Source organism: Plenodomus lingam (assembly GCF_022343315.1).
Source record: "Plenodomus lingam strain CAN1 chromosome Unknown contig_7, whole genome shotgun sequence".
Classification (NCBI taxonomy): domain Eukaryota; kingdom Fungi; phylum Ascomycota; class Dothideomycetes; order Pleosporales; family Leptosphaeriaceae; genus Plenodomus; species Plenodomus lingam.
This window is the reverse complement of record NW_027093971.1, coordinates 438,349-454,750: the sequence shown is the minus strand read 5'-3', so window position 1 is coordinate 454,750 and position 16,402 is coordinate 438,349. Positions and strand designations below refer to the sequence as shown.

The following is a 16,402-nucleotide window of genomic DNA, read 5'->3' as shown; positions in this document are numbered from 1 at the left end:
GATATATACATACACTGGATCATACATTTTATACAGTATTTTGTATTCTTCATTCGTCGCATACTATACCCTCTCACTAACCCAAATCGCGCCTCTGCAACCACCCCTGATCACCTCGGTCAACAGCTCATAGGGCTTTGCACTCTTGGCATCATTCTCGACGGCATGATCCAAATGCTCTAATTCCTCGTCCCTGATTCTCCTCAGCTCCCCTACCATCTCTTCCAACTCGGGTCCCAGGCTTTCCCCCCTCTCTTCACACTTCTTGGCCCAATCCAACAGTACGCGAACCTGCTCATTATAATGCGTCCCAATCTCCGTCTCAACGGCCTCTGTGCACGCCATGGCCGCCTCCCGACCAAGCAGCGCAGTCGACCAGCCCAGCATGCTGGCAGCGGCGGTCCACACGGGTGTCATGGCGGTGGGGCGAATGCGGTGTTTGGCTATGATTTGGTTGAAGTACTTGTAGTGGCCTGCCTCTTGGTCGTACATGTGTTTCATCAGTGGTCGGAGGTGAGGGTGAGCTTTTGTGAGGACGGGGATTTGAGCGGCGTAGATGAGAATGGCAGCGAGTTCGCCGGTTTGGTTGACGCGCAAGGCGGAGGAGAGGAATTGCTGTTGTTCGGCGGTGAGGGGCCGAATAGGTTTGCCATTGGTATTCTTTTGGAGTGGTTGTGAAGAGTATGGTTCGGATTGGGGTGGGGGTGGGGGTGGTGCGGATGTGCTTTGATGTCTACCTTGACATCTATTGCCATGTCGTCGACTTGAGCGTGATGCGGACGTGGTGATGGGTGGGGCGAGGAAGTCTACGACGGGTTGGCGCATAAACTGACATGCTGTGATCTTGGATGGCAGCATTGCAGATGGTGACATGAAATGGGCGACTATTAGCACAATAAACACAAGTGAATTAAGAATCCTGCGATTGTTCGATTGGATGGAGTGAATAGGAAAGGCTCAAAGTAGAATAACGTGAGTTATTGTTCATGTTCCCCAAATGATGCGCTCACCGCGCACGCTACTTCCAGGCCCACTTTTACGCGGCGTGGCCCCTGCGCCGCTCTTTTAGAACCAGTGCCTCTCCCAGTCCAGTCCTCCTCTCTCTCTCTCTCTCTCTGCCCTCCCACCCCTCCCCTCAAACGCGCCTCTCACCGTCAAATACCGCATTTCCGACATCCATTTCTACCCCCCCTGTCGCCTTGTGTATAGACCATAAAAGACGGCGATATCACAGACACCATGGCTGACGAACTCGACGACGAGCTCTTTGCCCTCGCTGGCGGTGATGAAGACGTAGATGTGGAAGAAGGTGAAGCGTGAGTCTCTTTCTTCTCTCACCTCCTCACTCCTCTATCTATATCTGGCCTTGTACACTCGCGATCCATCTTCCACTCCACAATTTGCTCTTCAAATAGCCCCTGGTCCCCCTTGAGTTATTACAGCATGAAGCTGACCTGCCCAAGCTCGTCGCCTGCAGCCTCGTCGCCAAATTCGCTCGGCTCAGATGCCATGGACGAGTCTGACTCCGACCGTGACGATGACGCGCCAGTACGAAGCGCGGAAGTGCCCTATCCGCTTGAGGGCAAGTACATTGACGAAGCCGACAAGCGCAGAATCCTGGCTATGTCGCAGCTAGACCGAGAAGAGATTCTTGGTCAGCGAGCGGAAGAGATGAGCAAAGCCAACTTCCAGGCTGAGCTTGCAAGGCGCGCCGCAAATCTTCAGAATGGCAGGAAGCGCAAGGCTGATTCGGATGAGCCCGATGACGCCACACATAAGAGCAGTCGGCCCAAGGTTCAGCCTAGGAAAAACGAGAAACTCGAGGCATACAAGCGCGAGCGTGAGCAGCGAGGTCAGCAACGACAACGACAGGACGATAGGCGTCGCCGACGGTCCAGCTCTGCAAGCCGCGGCGGTGGCTCGGATCTGGATGCCGATGGTGAGAGTGATGTTGACTGGGACGACCGGGCGCCTGAAAAGGCGCGCGAGGAGCAGCCGGCTTCAATACGTGACTTTGAGTCTGTCCGTGTTGGTCGCGGGTTCTTTTCAGAGGTCTGCTTCTACCCTGGCTTTGAGGAGGCCATGACGGGAACCTTTGGCCGGATCGGCGTAGGTCAGGACTCTTCGCGACGGACACTTTACAAGATGGCGCAGATCAAGGGTATGTTGACAGATTGCTACTGTTCGAGCCACCGCTGATATCTCCAGGTTTCACAACGGGCAAGCCCTATGTATTTGAAGGCAAAGGCGGCAAGAAAGTGGCGACAGATCAATACGTCATAGCGCAACATGGTGCTGTCAAGAAGGACTATCAGTTCCAGTTCCTGTCCAACCAGCGCTTCACCGAGACCGACCTCGAGACATACAGGCAATCTCTTGTAGAAACCAACGCCAAGATACCTACACAATCCTTCCTCCAACGCAAGTACGAAGACCTCAAGAGCCTGCAAAACCACCACTGGACCGATGCCGACATCAGTGCCCGCATCGCCAAATCCAAGAAATATGCTCACCTCCTTAACCGCAGCAATGCCGACGCTCAACCCAGGATTGCTACACAGTCTGAAACAGCTGCTGCGCGCGTTGCCGAACTGAATCGCAAGAACCGTCTCGCAGATGCAGAGCGCGTACGCAAAGTCCAGCTCGAACAGCAGCGACACATGAAGATGGAACAAAAGAAAGCAGCAGCGCGGAAAAAGGCCGAGGAGGCGGCGAAGAAGGCTCAAGAAGAGGAGGCGGCAGCTAAGCAGAAGAACCTCGATATGGATGCGCTCTTTGACGGCGATGGGAGTTCGCGGGCAGGCACGCCGAAGCCGCAGGGTAAGAAGAAGACAGAGCGCAAGGGGTTGGCGACTTTCAAAAAGCCCAAGATGGATGATGATATTCTTGCGAGTTTGGATATTGGGGTTGACATTGAGATTTGAGCTTGGCACTAGCGTTGGGGTTGGAATGTTACCATGGCTAGAGGAGTTTGCACCAAGGTTTCACATGATTTGATGGACTTATGGTGTAATTGAGCTTTCTGTTGAAGAGGCGGCAGATTGGTTGCTTTGATCAAGCCATGCACTTGTTGTCACAGGATGATGCAAATTGGGTCGAGATCTAAGCATAGCCTTGCAAGCGGCATCGAGGTATACTGCTCAGCTTTAGCTAGCTAGCCACTTCACGGGAGGAAACTCACACATGACGTATATGATTCAGTCTTCATCACCGTCTCAAAAGACCTACATATCAGTAGCTTAACTCACCACGATCCAAAGGAGATTCCAAATTTATTCGCGACCCCCTGAATACTTACAGTATTTCTTGTCTGTCCCATGTAATTCTTCTCGTAGTTCTTGGTTGAGGGTTTTTTTTAAAAAAAAAATCAAAAAATCCCGCCCCTCGAGCGAATTTGTCCAAGATACATGTACGGTGGCTTATGGAGAGCGCAACGAAGAGTATACTCTACATGAATGATGTACATGTAAACTCTAAAACTCTACACGGCCCAGCCTGGCCTGGCCTTGCCTACAATTCTATACAGTATGGTCGACTGGCACCAATTGACACTGTGCACGCTGTCCATGTCCCCAACGGAGAAATCGCGACGCGTCGAGTCCCCCAGCCCTCCCACCAGCCGGCCGGCCGACGGTGAATCGAACAGACCGAACCGTAGGCCGTGAACCTAGACCCAAGACCAGGGCCTCGATTACTTACGCTACTGTAGAGTATATACATACCTATAATCCATCTCCCCGCCCAAGCCCCAGCCCCTACCCAAGTCTAAGCCTAATCCAACACGGAGCCGTTGCATCCAGCCTCATCAAACGCCGCGCCCTTTTTTCCGAGGACCGCGCTGAATTTATCTGGTCCTGGTTTGCGGCGGTGCCGGGAGTGGAGCCGCGGCTTTTGGAGGGGGGAAGATATATTGCGTTGGGTTGGGGTACCATGGGGTGTCATTTGGTACCTAGCGTGTAGTTAGAGCTCGAACTAGCTATCTGTGGTTTGGTGTTGTGCTCGGAGAGTGTAGTAGAGTGTATGCGGGGGAGAATATATGTATATATATATGCTGATGGATTTCGCACGAACTACACACGTAGCCTACATTCATTAGTTAGCGTAGTGCGAGCTCGAGGCCATACCGTCTGGCATCTTATCCCTGGGTTTTGTTCAGTCTCGTCCAGACTTCTCTGCAGAATCACTACCTCGTTTTATTTCCAATCCTACATATACAGTATCTAGATAAAACGGAAGACTTCGGGTGCGTTGAATTTGCCGGATCCAACCCGTCGTTGTCGTCATGGTGCGCGGATTTGGAGTGTTGCTTGTGCTTGCGGGGACGGGACTGGCGCACCCGGGGAGACATGAGAAGGTAAATGCGACGTCGTGGTCGGGGTGGAGGAATGTGAGGGAGCTTTTTGTCTTGTAAGAAGTTCCATGTGCAGATTTGCATGACACGACACACAAAACACAGGACGACGAGTTGAACAATGAGGAACGTACGATTGGACTGACACAAGTCTCTAGTGGGGATTCGTACACGCAAACTGGGTTCAATGTCAATGGCACCCAGCCTAATGCTAATAATCCATTTGGCAATCCAGGATATCCGTATGATACCTTCTCTGCTACCTAGTAGCCCGACCTTCAGATGGGCGGATAGCTGACAACCATGTTTTCCTTAGGGGCTGGACATCCTCCAATGGACCCAACTGGATCGGCTTCCTCAGCACAACATACAACGCCTCTCGCCTGCTAACCTACAACCTAGCCTACGGCGGTGCAACCGTCGACTCGGCACTCGTGACTCCTTATGCGCCCACCGTCCTCAGCCTAAAAGATCAGGTCGAACTGGAATTCCTCCCAACGTATGGATCGCACGACCCGTCCACGCCCTGGTCCTCGCAATCCTCCCTCTTCGCCTTCTTCATCGGCATCAATGATGTGGGGAACAGTTGGGCGGCCAACAACAGCACGCTCTACGACGCCATATTCGGCGAGTTCGCGGGGCTGGTGGACAAGGTGTATGCGGTTGGGGCGAGGAATTTCTTGTTTTTGAGCACGCCGCCTGTGAATTTGGCGCCGCTTACGCTGGAGAAGGACGATGGGGGGTGTGCGGTGCGGGAGGAGGGCAAGGTGATTTTGGATTGGAATAAGAGGCTAGATGGGATGGCGAGAGAGCTCAAGGCAAAGTATAGGGATACAGCGGTGTTTGTGCACGATACGTATGGGGTCTATGATGCGGTGATTAAGAATCCTGGGGTGTTTGAGCAGACGAGAGGATTGAAGAATGTGACGGGGTTTTGTGAGGCGTACAAGGGGTAAGTTGCTGTTGTTTTTCCCTTTTGATTGAAGTTCAAGATGGTGGGAGTTTGCTTGCTGACAAGTTTGGGGGTTTGTTCACAGTGGCACGCCGACTTGGTATACAAAGGATCCGAGCTGCGAGTATCCGGTGAATGAGTATTTGTGGCTGAATGATTTGCACCCTACATTCCCGGTGCATAATGCGACTGCGGCGTCGATTGCAAAGTTGTTGAAGAAGAGGCCTACCTATTAGGGCTGGTGAAAAGGTGCGGACAGGTTGATCAGTGTGGACCTGAAGAAGCGGTGTACAGGCTGTGGATTGAAGGAGTGCTGTATATACTTTCAGAGTGCGACATGTGCATTTTCTTTTGATTTCTGCGAATGACATGGTTTGCAGGCACAGAATGGAACAAAAAGAGGTTGCAACATTGGGGACAAGCCTGATCCCGTTCCCGTTCACGTTCGCTGCTCGTGCTCGTATTGCAGATGGGGAGTCGTATCGGCATGTCCGAGTCATCGGCAGAAAACGGGCTCGGCCGTACGATAGGCAATGACGAGTTTCTTTTCTTTATTAATTTTCTTTCCATGACTCTGCGTCGGCAGGCTGGGCAGGAAGACGGTGCTCTCGGACGTTGTTCGTTGTATATTACAAGATATACCGGCACACGGTCGGGATACTCGGATGCAACAATGTTCCCAGCCACATTCCCGGCCTTCCAAGCTTGTCAGCCACATCATCAGCCAGTCAGTCAGCCACCGTTAACAAACACGACTTAGCACTGCTTGTCTTGTCTTGTCTTTGCTGCTGTATATTCCTGCAGGCTGCACACACACACACACACACACACACACACACACACACACACACACACACACCTCACACCTCTCTCAGACAGACCGTGTTCTTTAGACAGCGAGAGCAACAGTATACGGTACGACCAAGAAACAAAACACATCTTGCACGTGCAAAGAAGCGCCCACCCAGCACAGCCAGGCCGATCCGCAGAGAGGCGCAACCCGTGGACATTTCACGCTTGACCCACTCACTAGGTACTACACTACCTTTGCTCATAGCTATACAGTGTGAAGCCTGAGCAAGCAGCAAGCATTCCACCACCATCCGCACCAGACACCCGTCTTCTTTTCGTCCGCCATGTCCGCTCGCTGAACGACAACCGTCCCGACGCAGGTTACCCCTCTCGCTACCTCCCCAGGTACCCTTGGCCAGGCATCTATACACCATACATACCCGTTGGCCTTTGGACATTTCGAGGCAAAACATTCCGCATAACATCCCTCCCTCTCCCCTGCACACACACACACACACACACACTCTCTCTCTCTCTCTCTCATCCTCTCACTGCGAGACACACTGAGAGACACCCGGCGCACAAAAGACTGCACACGAAAAAACACACAAAAGTAGGCGTGCAGCACGTGTGACAACGACGCCAAAACATGGCTGGAATGGAGAACATTGAAGTGCACAGCAAGGTAACTTGGCCAATCTGTTCATGTTGTTTTGAAGCGACGGTTCGAGGCTAATCGACAGCGGCCTAGTCGTACCTGGTCCGCTGGGTAAATGTGTCGGCAGGACACACCATCTCTTGGAGCATTCAGCCACACAAGAAGTCGCTAAACTTTGGCATCTTCAAGCATCCAGGCACTGCCACGGGCGCCAATCCCCACCTGCCCGCCTCGGCCACCTTCGAAGCAGGCCCCTCGACACCTGGCCTTGAACCGCCGACGACGCGCAGCCGCGGCGCCTCGACCTCGCGCAACGATCGAACCGTAGTACTGGAGAAGCTGTCGGCCATTGGCCTGAAGCAGGTGCACTGGCATGGAAAATGCGAGGCGGACATGGTGTCCATGGGCACCTACGACGTGCCCACAGGAGAAGGTGGCATGTACGGCTTGGTCTTCGACAACACCTTCTCCAAGACCGTCTCCAAGACGGCCACCTTTGTCCTCATGACATATCCCACAAACGCAGCGCCAAAGTCTGGACACCACATGCACTACGCCCAGGCCGTGGCAACCACGAGCACAACCAGTCTCCCCAAGTCGAGCCCCTCCATGGGCCCCGTCGAATCCTCCGAATCTTTACCACAAGCATACGGCCATGGACCGCCATCACAACATGGCGCCAAACCAGGCAGCATATCGAGTGCCTCGTTTCTGACTGGAGTGCTGCAGAAGAAGAAACGGAAGAGGAATCAGGGCTACGCACGGCGCTTCTTCTCCCTCGACTTCACCTCGTCCACACTCTCCTACTATCGAAATGACCATTCCTCAGCCCTGCGAGGAGCCATTCCCCTGTCGCTGGCTGCCATTGGCGCCAACGAGGAATCTAGGGAGATCTCAGTGGACTCTGGCGCTGAAATCTGGCAGCTGAAAGCAAACAATGCAAAGGATTTCAACATGTGGAGAGACGCGCTCGAAAGGGCGTCACGCACAGCCGGAATGGTTTCTTCCCCAAAACTGCAGGTCAAGGACAGCCCATTCCAGAGCATCGGACATGTAATGAACCCAGCAGAGGAAACGGAATGGGCGCGAGTCGAGGCACTGGTAGGCAGAGTAGCGGGAACCCGAGATGCTGTGCGAAGATTGGCGCAAAATACGGATCCAAAGTACAACGCCACCACCGCCACCACCTCCAGTCTAGGACCCAAAGCTCATGAGGGCTTATCGCCCACACCCTCCGAAGCAGAGTCGGGCGAGTATTTCCCAGATACCAGGGCACAAGAAAAGGCTGCCTTTTGGAAGAGAAAAGCTAGTAGCTCGAGCGGTTCAAGCCCAGCTGGGCTATTTAGAAGAAGCTCCACTGTGCAGGCTGGCGCTCCTTCACCCGGCGCTGTCCCTCCCGTTCCTCCACTCCCTCCGAATATATTGGCAAACGGTGCATTATCTGTACCAAATCGCAATGGTCACGCCAGTACATCGACACATACTCAAGAAGACGGTATCCACGACAATTGCATGGCCTTGCTAAGGGACCTCGATTCCGTTGTCCAAGAGTTCTCACAACTCATCGCCGAGAACAAGCAACGGCGAATGGCAGCGCCCCTATCAGCACTCCCTTCGCGCAACAGCTTCGAGTCGGTGGCGGAATCAGTCGATGAGTTTTTCGATGCTCAAGACGTAGACGGAAGCAAGTCACAGCTTCTCTGCATTCGGAGAGACAGTGAAGATGATGAGCGCGAACCGGAGCGCGAACGGGATCAGGACTCGGATGGCGAGTCAGAGTCATCGTCGGACACGGGAGGTACAGGCTTGCTGGATCGCCCACGCATGTCAAGAGAGGCTACACCGGCGTTGTTCCCTACCAAGCCCAAGTCTCTCGCCCCCCTACCTCTGCAGCCTGTGAAGCGAAGGGCCAATGTTCAGCCGCCCAAGGTCCAACCGCCCAGTCTCATCGCCTTCTTCAGAAAAAATGTCGGCAAAGACTTGTCCACGATTGCGATGCCAGTGTCTGCCAATGAGCCCACGTCTGCACTGCAACGATTAGCTGAACAGCTAGAGTATAGCGAGCTACTTGACTCAGCGGTCAAGGCCGCACCAGAGGATGGCGAGCGCCTCGTTTACATGGCTGCCTTTGCCATTTCCGCCTTTAGCAATTCTCGTGTCAAGGATCGCGCCATTCGCAAACCGTTCAACCCAATGCTTGGGGAGACATACGAGCTGGTGCGTGAAGACAAGGGGTATCGCTTCTTCGCAGAAAAGGTCGTACATCGACCTGTGCGTATGGCTTGTCAAGCAGAAGCCCAAGAATGGACCTTCATCCAGTCTCCCACACCTGTGCAGAAATTCTGGGGCAAGAGTGCAGAAATTAACACCGACGGTCGTGTCCGCATCTTCCTTCATGAATCCGGTGAGCACTATTCCTGGACTCTCGCAACTTCGTACTTGCGCAACATCATCGCTGGCGAGAAGTACCTCGAGCCATTTGGAACCATGACCGTTGTCTCCGAAACCACAGGTGCAAAGGCTGTCTGCACATTCAAAGCTGGAGGCATGTTTGCCGGTCGCTCCGAAGAAGTATCCGTCCAAGTCTTTGACGGTACAGGCTCAGTGCTGCCCATGGGTGCAATCGGAAAATGGACAACGGATCTACAAATGACATCCAACGGCCAGCCTACCGGTACGACGGTCTGGAAAGTAGGCGAGCTCGTCGACAAACCTGAGAAACACTATGGCTTCACCACCTTTGCTGCAGCGCTAAACCAAATCACGTCCATTGAAGAGAATCATATGGCTCCAACAGACTCGCGTCTTCGACCCGACCAAAAAGCGCTGGAAGAGGGCGACGTTGACCGTGCGGAAGCTCTCAAGGCCCGGCTGGAAGAACGTCAACGTGCGAGGAGGAGAGTCATGGAAGAACATGGCGACGAGTGGAAACCACGCTGGTTCAGCAAAATTGGAGTAGCGGAGGCGGCGGCTCTGGGAGATGAGGAGATTTGGCGGTTGAAGAGTGGAAAGGATGGGTACTGGGAGTGCAGAGAGAGAGGAAACTGGGAAGGGGTTGTGGACGTGTTGCAGACATGAGAGATATTCATGGCATATTTATTGGGCTTGAGCTTAAAGACATTGATTGAGCTGGGTTTGGTGTGACTTTTTTTGGTTTTGACATGCGATTAGCGTTGGTGTACAGAGGTGAATGCAGGGAAAGGGCTATTCACAGGTAGTATTCGCGTACTTCTTCCCGCCCTCCAGGTCAATCTACATTTACTTTTCGGTCATTTCACTCCGGTCCATGTGTTCCCGAAAAATGACGCCGAATCTTCTTGTTTGTCTCGGTCATGAATACACACATACACTCACGCACTTCCCTTGCACTCCCGCCACCCACCGCCCATCTCACATTAGACTCTTTCCACCCGCCCGCCATAACCAACAGTGCCATTTCAGTTCCTCGAGCAATGTAAGCTTCACGACTACCACGGTCGCATACACACCCAGAGCCGAACGCACCTGCTTTGCCACAATACACCCATGCGCTGGCACGCGCAAACGCTCGTCTAAACGCTTGTCTAAACGCTCATCTTGCAGAATGTGAATATAATATATTTAGGATGCCGTTGCCCAGGGTCCCTTCTCTTTCTCTCTTCACGTACGAAAGCACATATGAAAGCTTGACCTGCGCTGCGACATTGACTGAGCCCATAGTCATCCCACTGGGTTTCTTTGCTCAATCCACTTTCATATTGTTACAGTACAGCTCCTCAAGTTTGTATAAAATTGTACGTCTTAAGAGGATTCATGTATTTTTATATTCACTTTGGCCAGACCTTGATATCATTGCTCATAGCGAGCGCGCTGCTCGACACAAACCCCCATAGCGGAATCCCATAAACAACCCCAACCATTACTGATTCAACGTCCAACAATATGGATGTGGGCACTACACGCAAAGTGAAGCCACCGTGGACCGCCCGTCGCAAGCTCGACCCAGCCGATAAGAGAACTTTTGACGTGCCGGCCTACCGTTCACACCACCACAGCAGAGAGGAAGAGGCTAGAAAAGCCATTGCTGAGGCAAAGAAGATCGCCGATGAACGCAGGGCCATTGATGCAGATGTAGGAGGCAGGGAAACCGATGAAGATGTGTCTATGGTCGAAACGAAGGACGGCTAGCAAGGATCCATCCAGACGATGGAAACGTTTAATTCCCCTGTCCAAGCTCATAACGAAAGGATTCCTTTGCCGGATCATAACATGGCCTACTGAAGGTCCATGCCATGCTTCTGTACCAACCACGGCAACAGCCGCAGCACCAGAGGCGAATCTATTCCAAAATTTGGTAGCACCACAACCCGCATTGCAGCCCACCGCCCCTGCTGGGCCAGTGTTCAACGTGGCTACTCTCACATTGGAGAAGCCACTGGCAGGCAAAGTGACCTTGTTCCAACTCGACAACAAGGCCGACTTTGGTGTCAAGACAACCGATCTTGCAGGTCTCTTGGGCAATGCTGTTGCCCCTCCGGTCAATATATTGGCAGAGGCGCCTTCGCCTAGAATCGTTGAATAACCTGTGGCTGAGCCCACGCTATTGCGCCAGAAATCGAGCCAGTAGACGTCAAAATGTGGGATGAGAAACCTATGGAAGTTGAACGCGATAGTGTAATTGTCACGGGAGTAGATGAAGTGACTGAACCGCTAGAAAACAGTGTACAGGAACTGCTTTGACACGGCGAAGGCGTTGACAGAGGTGGTGTCTGCACTGGCGGTTGGTGTGTCTGTTATTGAAGCCTTGAAGAGTTAACATGCCCGACTTTTGAAGGCCTAAGCGGGCTATTATATGACGCGTGAGATGCTGGAGGTTGACGTGAGTTACCGTACTAGCCCGGCTATGCTTGGGTGTGTTGCTCATGTTGCGAAGATTGGCGGCGGGCAGTTGTAGGTTTTATTTTACTTGCTTATTTCCATGATGCGTCACGGCCTACATTATATCTTACACAGGTGGAGAAAGAGCGGGTCATTGCATTCACGATTGCAGGATCACAACGATGGCTTGTGTGGCTGGAACGACAGCTTTGTGAAGAAACGAGACGAGGATCGCAAAAATGACGCAGCGGAATTCCGGGATGGACAGATAGCATGAGAGGGGGTGCTTGATTCACAATCAGAGAAGATGAATACCTTACTGTCAGAGTAGAGGAAAGTGATGAGATGCGGCGGCCACTTGACTTGACTGACCAGGGGGGTTTACCATAGTGAACAAAGCACCTTCTCAAACCGACAAGTCAGTCCGAAGTCCCAATACACAAACGCAGCAAAAAACCTTGCTTTCTCTTCCAGACTGGTGATAAGCAACTGTGATGGGCTTTTTTCCAAAGTATGTGCTCATAATGGGGTGATGGTGGAACCGAACCAGTACACCCCTTCTTCCATCCGACTGTTCTTGGAATGCATTGGTTGGACTCGAGATTATATCTAAACCCAGAAATAGTAGGCAGAATCCTTTCTCATTGTACTATGTACGCTTAGGACGTACGTCACTCGTGCAATACACCCATATCCACATTCATACTCACACCACCAAGGTCTCTACCACGGCCTGCCCATCACCAAAAGCAGCATCGCCAACGTTCTCCATAATCGTCCCACAAGCCACCCAACTCTACACTTCACTTTGCTGCGCAACCCTGCGACCCGTCACGCTCCTCGCAGAAGAACAACTTCTTCATCGCCTCGTATCCGTACCCTTTCCCTGTGCCACAGTTTCCGCAAACGGCGCTGTCGGCTAGGTACCTAGCTGCAAGCCGCACTGCAGGTTTTCTGTGGCCATGCATGACCCGGGGGCTGATGGAGGATTACCTGCATGGTTGCTGTTTATCGATGCCTGGGGTACTCTATCAGTAGGGTGCGCGTATGAGGGAATACGAGGGGAGCGTATTACCCGATTGGAGTGGTTGGGTTGTGGGTGTGGTGGGGGGAATCTTGTTCGGTTAGGTAGCGGAGAGATGCTGCTTTGGGGTTGGGGTTTGGTGGTGGGTAGGGTAGGCGGGTTTGATGGTACATGTGACCGTAACGTTAGGCTGGGTGTAACGTTGGGGAAAACTAAGTCCTGGCCTACGAAGATGCATGGGGGGTGCGTGTGTATTCGGGATCAAGTTGTGCATGCGCGAGGGCGGGGGGAAGGGGGAAGTGGTGTCGGGATGAGAGGTCATCAATGAGGGTATAAATGCGCGGGTTCGCAGGCTGAGCAGAAGAGGAGAGAATGTCATAGCGAGCATTGCCACTGTACCGTACTGTGCCTACAACGCAGTGGAGATATTGGCCGTCTTTTTTCTACTTTGTCCAAAGTCACCTACCACAATTGTCCCGGCCCCTTCATGCTCTACTTGAGTATTTGGCAAACATCAACAACATGAAGACCACTCCACTCGCTCTCTCGCTCCTCGCCACCACCCTCGCCACCGCTCAGTCCACCGAGCCATTCTACAACATAACCTCCACGCCCTTCAACCTCGTCGTCACCTCGGCCGATGGCACCATCAACACCACCCTAGCCGCCTGCCACGTCGGCGCAGCCTTGGAATCCCTCTGCCTGAGCGCCAACGTCTCCCCTCCGAACCCCGGGTCCAGCAGCCCCTCCGTCTTCAACTTCAACACCTCCACATACTCCCAGGCCCCCGAACCCACCCTTGGCACCCCCGGTATCCTCACCTGGATCCTCCAAGCAGCCAGCATGAATGTCTCGTCCTCTGCGTACTTCAACTACGACCCCACGACCGACATCGCGCTGCCCATTCTCGAGCCCGGGTCTGCGAGGCCCCAGATTGTGGCGTTTGATCTCCAGAACCGGTTGACGCTGCAAGGGTCGGTCGATTATACGGTGCAGCCGCCGCAGCCGGGCGTGTATAGAGAGTTTTATCGCTGGTACGCGTGCGAGACGTATTTTGCGTCGTATCGCTATGTGAATCTGGCGTGGAAGCTGGGGCCAGGCGAGCCAGAGAATCAGAGTTGTGTCGCTGTCAATGTGACGAGGATTTTTGTGGCGTAGGGCGGTAGCTAGGTGGATGGATGGTCAGTGGCGGTTTCTGGTGTAGTATGTTGTGCTACTCGTGATGTTGCTGGGTTTCCCGCAAATGACTGGTTATGTATTGATGCTTGCTGTTTCAGAGGAATAATGATAATGATAAATCAAGGCGAGTTTGAAAAAGAGTTCTCCTTTGGAGACTGTAAAGTCGCCCCTTATGAAGAATACCATGATTGAAACGCGAGATTATTCCTCATTTGGGGTGAAAAACAAGAAAATCAGTGCTCACGATTGCTAGAGTATGTGGTGTTACTATTCAATGCTTCTTATCATAGCCATCCCAACACATCTCACCATCACAGATTGACAAAGATTGATTGCCTAACGTGTATCCAGGTGGAGGTAAAGAAGAATTCCTTTGGTACGTGTGTACTGGCCAATCATGTACCACCGCTCTGCACTACCGGTAGTAAACGCGAAATGATTAGCGCTCCCGTGTTGTTCACATCCGATTCAATCGTTCTTCCTTTGGATACTCGAGCTTGACATTGTGCAAGTACGAATACAAGTACGACGCCTTCCCGTGTGCTGACATTGGATCGAGTTCGCCATGTACACAGCTTGACTGCTAATCATAACCATATTGGAGCGCATGCTGCCAAGTTTATTGTAGCACTACATGCATGTAGAATCCATCTATTTACACTTGTCTTCTCTAGCGCAGTCAGATGCCGTCATCGTGACTTCTCCCCAGTGAACCAAGTAGTACACCGCCAAAGCAGCTTTGTACTTTAGCACAATGAAACGTCTCCTTGGTCACGCATCCGTTCTTCCAGACTGCAGGCTTACTCGCCTGCTGATTTCCTGCTTCAGCTTTGGTGGCCGGCTCTTGTCACTCATTTTTCGCCCTTTATGGTTTCTCCTATTCCTCTCCTCGCATCCTTGGCTGTCTTTGCGCGTGGCACAACGGCGCAAATATCCTCCATATCCGCATCGCCTGTACCTAAGGACTCTTCAAGCACAGGGCAATCCAGCCAAAACACTACTGCCACTTCGACTACGTCAAGCACCTCGACTGCCTCGACCACTGCAGAAGACCTCACTGTAGTAGCGGGTGGAGCAACTTTGTCCAACAATGCTACCCTATCAGCCACAACGTCTGCTCGGCCACAGGCCTCGAACACAACGCCCTGCAATGGTTACACGGAGTTCTGCGACCGCAGATTCTCCAATGTCTCAATGGTGGTGGCGCACAATAGCCCGTTTGTAAGACAAAACAATGCCGCTAGTAATCAAGTCTATCCCGTCTTGACGCAACTTGACAATGGAATTCGTGGCTGTAAGTGGGTAGAGTATGCACTGGCTGGGAGGCCGCAAAGACTAATCATGCCAAAGTGTCATTCGAGACCCAAAAACCCAACTCGACGTCTGCGATTCGTCTTTGCCATACGTCCTGTAATATTCTTGACGTCGGTACCCTTGAGTCCTATCTAGCCACAGTGAGAGGCTGGCTCGCAGACCATCCGTACGAGGTCATTACGATCATGATGGGCAACAACAATGGCCAAGATAGCCGTATATCCGTCACTGATTATATCGCACCTTTCCAGGATTCCGGCATCTTGCAATATCTTTGGACACCGCCCTCGAGTACCCTGAGCCTGAGTGAATGGCCCACGCTAGCAGAGATGATTATTAAGAACAAGCGCGTGGTGGTAATGCTCGACTACGGTACCGACCAAAACACCGTCCCCTGGCTGCTCAGCGCGTTCAATTATTATTGGGAAACCCCCTTTTCCCCGACCGATCCAGCCTTCCCATGTACCCAACAACGCCCACCAAATCAAGCCGAAGGAATCTCCCGGGAACGCATGTACCTGATGAACCACAATCTCAACATTGAGATTACTCTTTTGGGTAAAGGCGGGATTCTGGTACCTGCCTACGGGCTTCTCGATCAGGTCAATGCTGACTCTGGCAATGGCAGCGTGGGCCTGAATGCAAAGCAGTGCGAGGATACGTGGGGGAGGCCGCCGAATTGGATCTTGGTGGACTATTACAACTTTGGCAATTTTAACGGGAGTGTCTTCAAAGTGGCTGCGGAAGCGAATGGCGTTGGCTATGACCGGCGGTCCTGTTGTGGGTCGGGAGTGACGACTGCCAGTCGTGCTACTGGGTCAAAGTCGCGGGACGTCTTTGCCATGTCCTTGTTCGTTGTAGTGGCCTATTTTTTGTTGTAAAGTAGGATATCCAATCTACGGTGCAATACCGGATGCAAGACTGACATGTCGTTGCGCTGTCGTGTTCCGCCACCTGCTCTGACACAAGTTTGTGGACATCAATGGCGGGGCTCTCCACGCTTGTCCATGTACGGTTAGCCGCCCATCATGGCGGGGTGAGATTGAAAAGTGACATCACGGGGGAACTCCAAAGACGAACAGCGAATGCCACCTTTGAGGATATCGCGAACATTCACATTCACTGCGGCACCCACACGGTACACCCAAATCCCATGGTCAAGAATACGTAGCAAGTGGGTCGCCAAATGGCCATTTGCTCGCAGCAATCAGCCAGGCTGCTTCTGGTAGGCTGCAGAGCTTGCGCGAAGGCGCTGGAAGACCCTAGCTTGGCATA

General features: G+C 52.6%; 7 protein-coding genes across 7 annotated transcripts; 5 read left to right on the top strand and 2 right to left on the bottom strand.

Moving 5' to 3' along the window:
- Positions 1–63: 63 nt before the first annotated feature.
- Positions 64–858, bottom strand: IAQ61_009997 (uncharacterized protein; the record flags this gene model as incomplete). The annotated part of the gene is made up of 1 exon (XM_003845201.2): positions 64–858. The coding sequence occupies one exon, from the start codon at positions 856–858 to the stop codon at positions 64–66; it is 795 nt and encodes a 264-aa protein (XP_003845249.2).
- Positions 859–1,121: 263 nt separating this feature from the next.
- On the top strand, positions 1,122–3,509 carry IAQ61_009996 (uncharacterized protein). Its single transcript, XM_003845202.2, has 3 exons — positions 1,122–1,316; positions 1,464–2,161; positions 2,209–3,509. The coding sequence occupies exons 1-3, from the start codon at positions 1,240–1,242 to the stop codon at positions 2,922–2,924; spliced, it is 1,491 nt and encodes a 496-aa protein (XP_003845250.1). The 5' UTR covers positions 1,122–1,239; the 3' UTR covers positions 2,925–3,509.
- Positions 3,510–4,346: 837 nt separating this feature from the next.
- IAQ61_009995 (uncharacterized protein) lies at positions 4,347–5,539 on the top strand (the record flags this gene model as incomplete). Its single annotated transcript, XM_066098622.1, has 4 exons — positions 4,347–4,354; positions 4,510–4,593; positions 4,668–5,303; positions 5,389–5,539. 4 exons carry the CDS (start codon positions 4,347–4,349, stop codon positions 5,537–5,539), a joined length of 879 nt encoding a protein of 292 aa, XP_065951449.1.
- A 1,205-nt stretch (positions 5,540–6,744) lies between these two features.
- IAQ61_009994 (uncharacterized protein) lies at positions 6,745–9,831 on the top strand (the record flags this gene model as incomplete). The annotated part of the gene is made up of 2 exons (XM_066098621.1): positions 6,745–6,780; positions 6,847–9,831. The coding sequence occupies 2 exons, from the start codon at positions 6,745–6,747 to the stop codon at positions 9,829–9,831; spliced, it is 3,021 nt and encodes a 1,006-aa protein (XP_065951448.1).
- A 942-nt stretch (positions 9,832–10,773) lies between these two features.
- Positions 10,774–11,656, bottom strand: IAQ61_009993 (uncharacterized protein; the record flags this gene model as incomplete). The annotated part of the gene is made up of 2 exons (XM_066098620.1): positions 10,774–11,255; positions 11,626–11,656. The coding sequence occupies 2 exons, from the start codon at positions 11,654–11,656 to the stop codon at positions 10,774–10,776; spliced, it is 513 nt and encodes a 170-aa protein (XP_065951447.1).
- Positions 11,657–13,156: 1,500 nt separating this feature from the next.
- IAQ61_009992 (uncharacterized protein) lies at positions 13,157–13,792 on the top strand (the record flags this gene model as incomplete). Its single annotated transcript, XM_003845208.1, has 1 exon — positions 13,157–13,792. One exon carries the CDS (start codon positions 13,157–13,159, stop codon positions 13,790–13,792), a length of 636 nt encoding a protein of 211 aa, XP_003845256.1.
- Positions 13,793–14,680: 888 nt separating this feature from the next.
- IAQ61_009991 (uncharacterized protein) lies at positions 14,681–16,008 on the top strand (the record flags this gene model as incomplete). The annotated part of the gene is made up of 2 exons (XM_003845209.2): positions 14,681–15,107; positions 15,164–16,008. 2 exons carry the CDS (start codon positions 14,681–14,683, stop codon positions 16,006–16,008), a joined length of 1,272 nt encoding a protein of 423 aa, XP_003845257.2.
- Positions 16,009–16,402: the final 394 nt, after the last annotated feature.

What these genes read in the sequence shown, in the direction of transcription:
- IAQ61_009996 (XM_003845202.2), top strand. Translation starts at nt 1,240, where the DNA reads ATGGCTGACGAACTCGACGACGAGCTCTTTGCCCTCGCTGGCGGTGAT. An exon ending in GATGTGGAAGAAGGTGAAGC is followed by an intron (nt 1,317 to 1,463) that starts GTGAGTCTCTTT and finishes GACCTGCCCAAG; the next exon opens with CTCGTCGCCTGCAGCCTCGT. An exon ending in CAAGATGGCGCAGATCAAGG is followed by an intron (nt 2,162 to 2,208) that starts GTATGTTGACAG and finishes TGATATCTCCAG; the next exon opens with GTTTCACAACGGGCAAGCCC.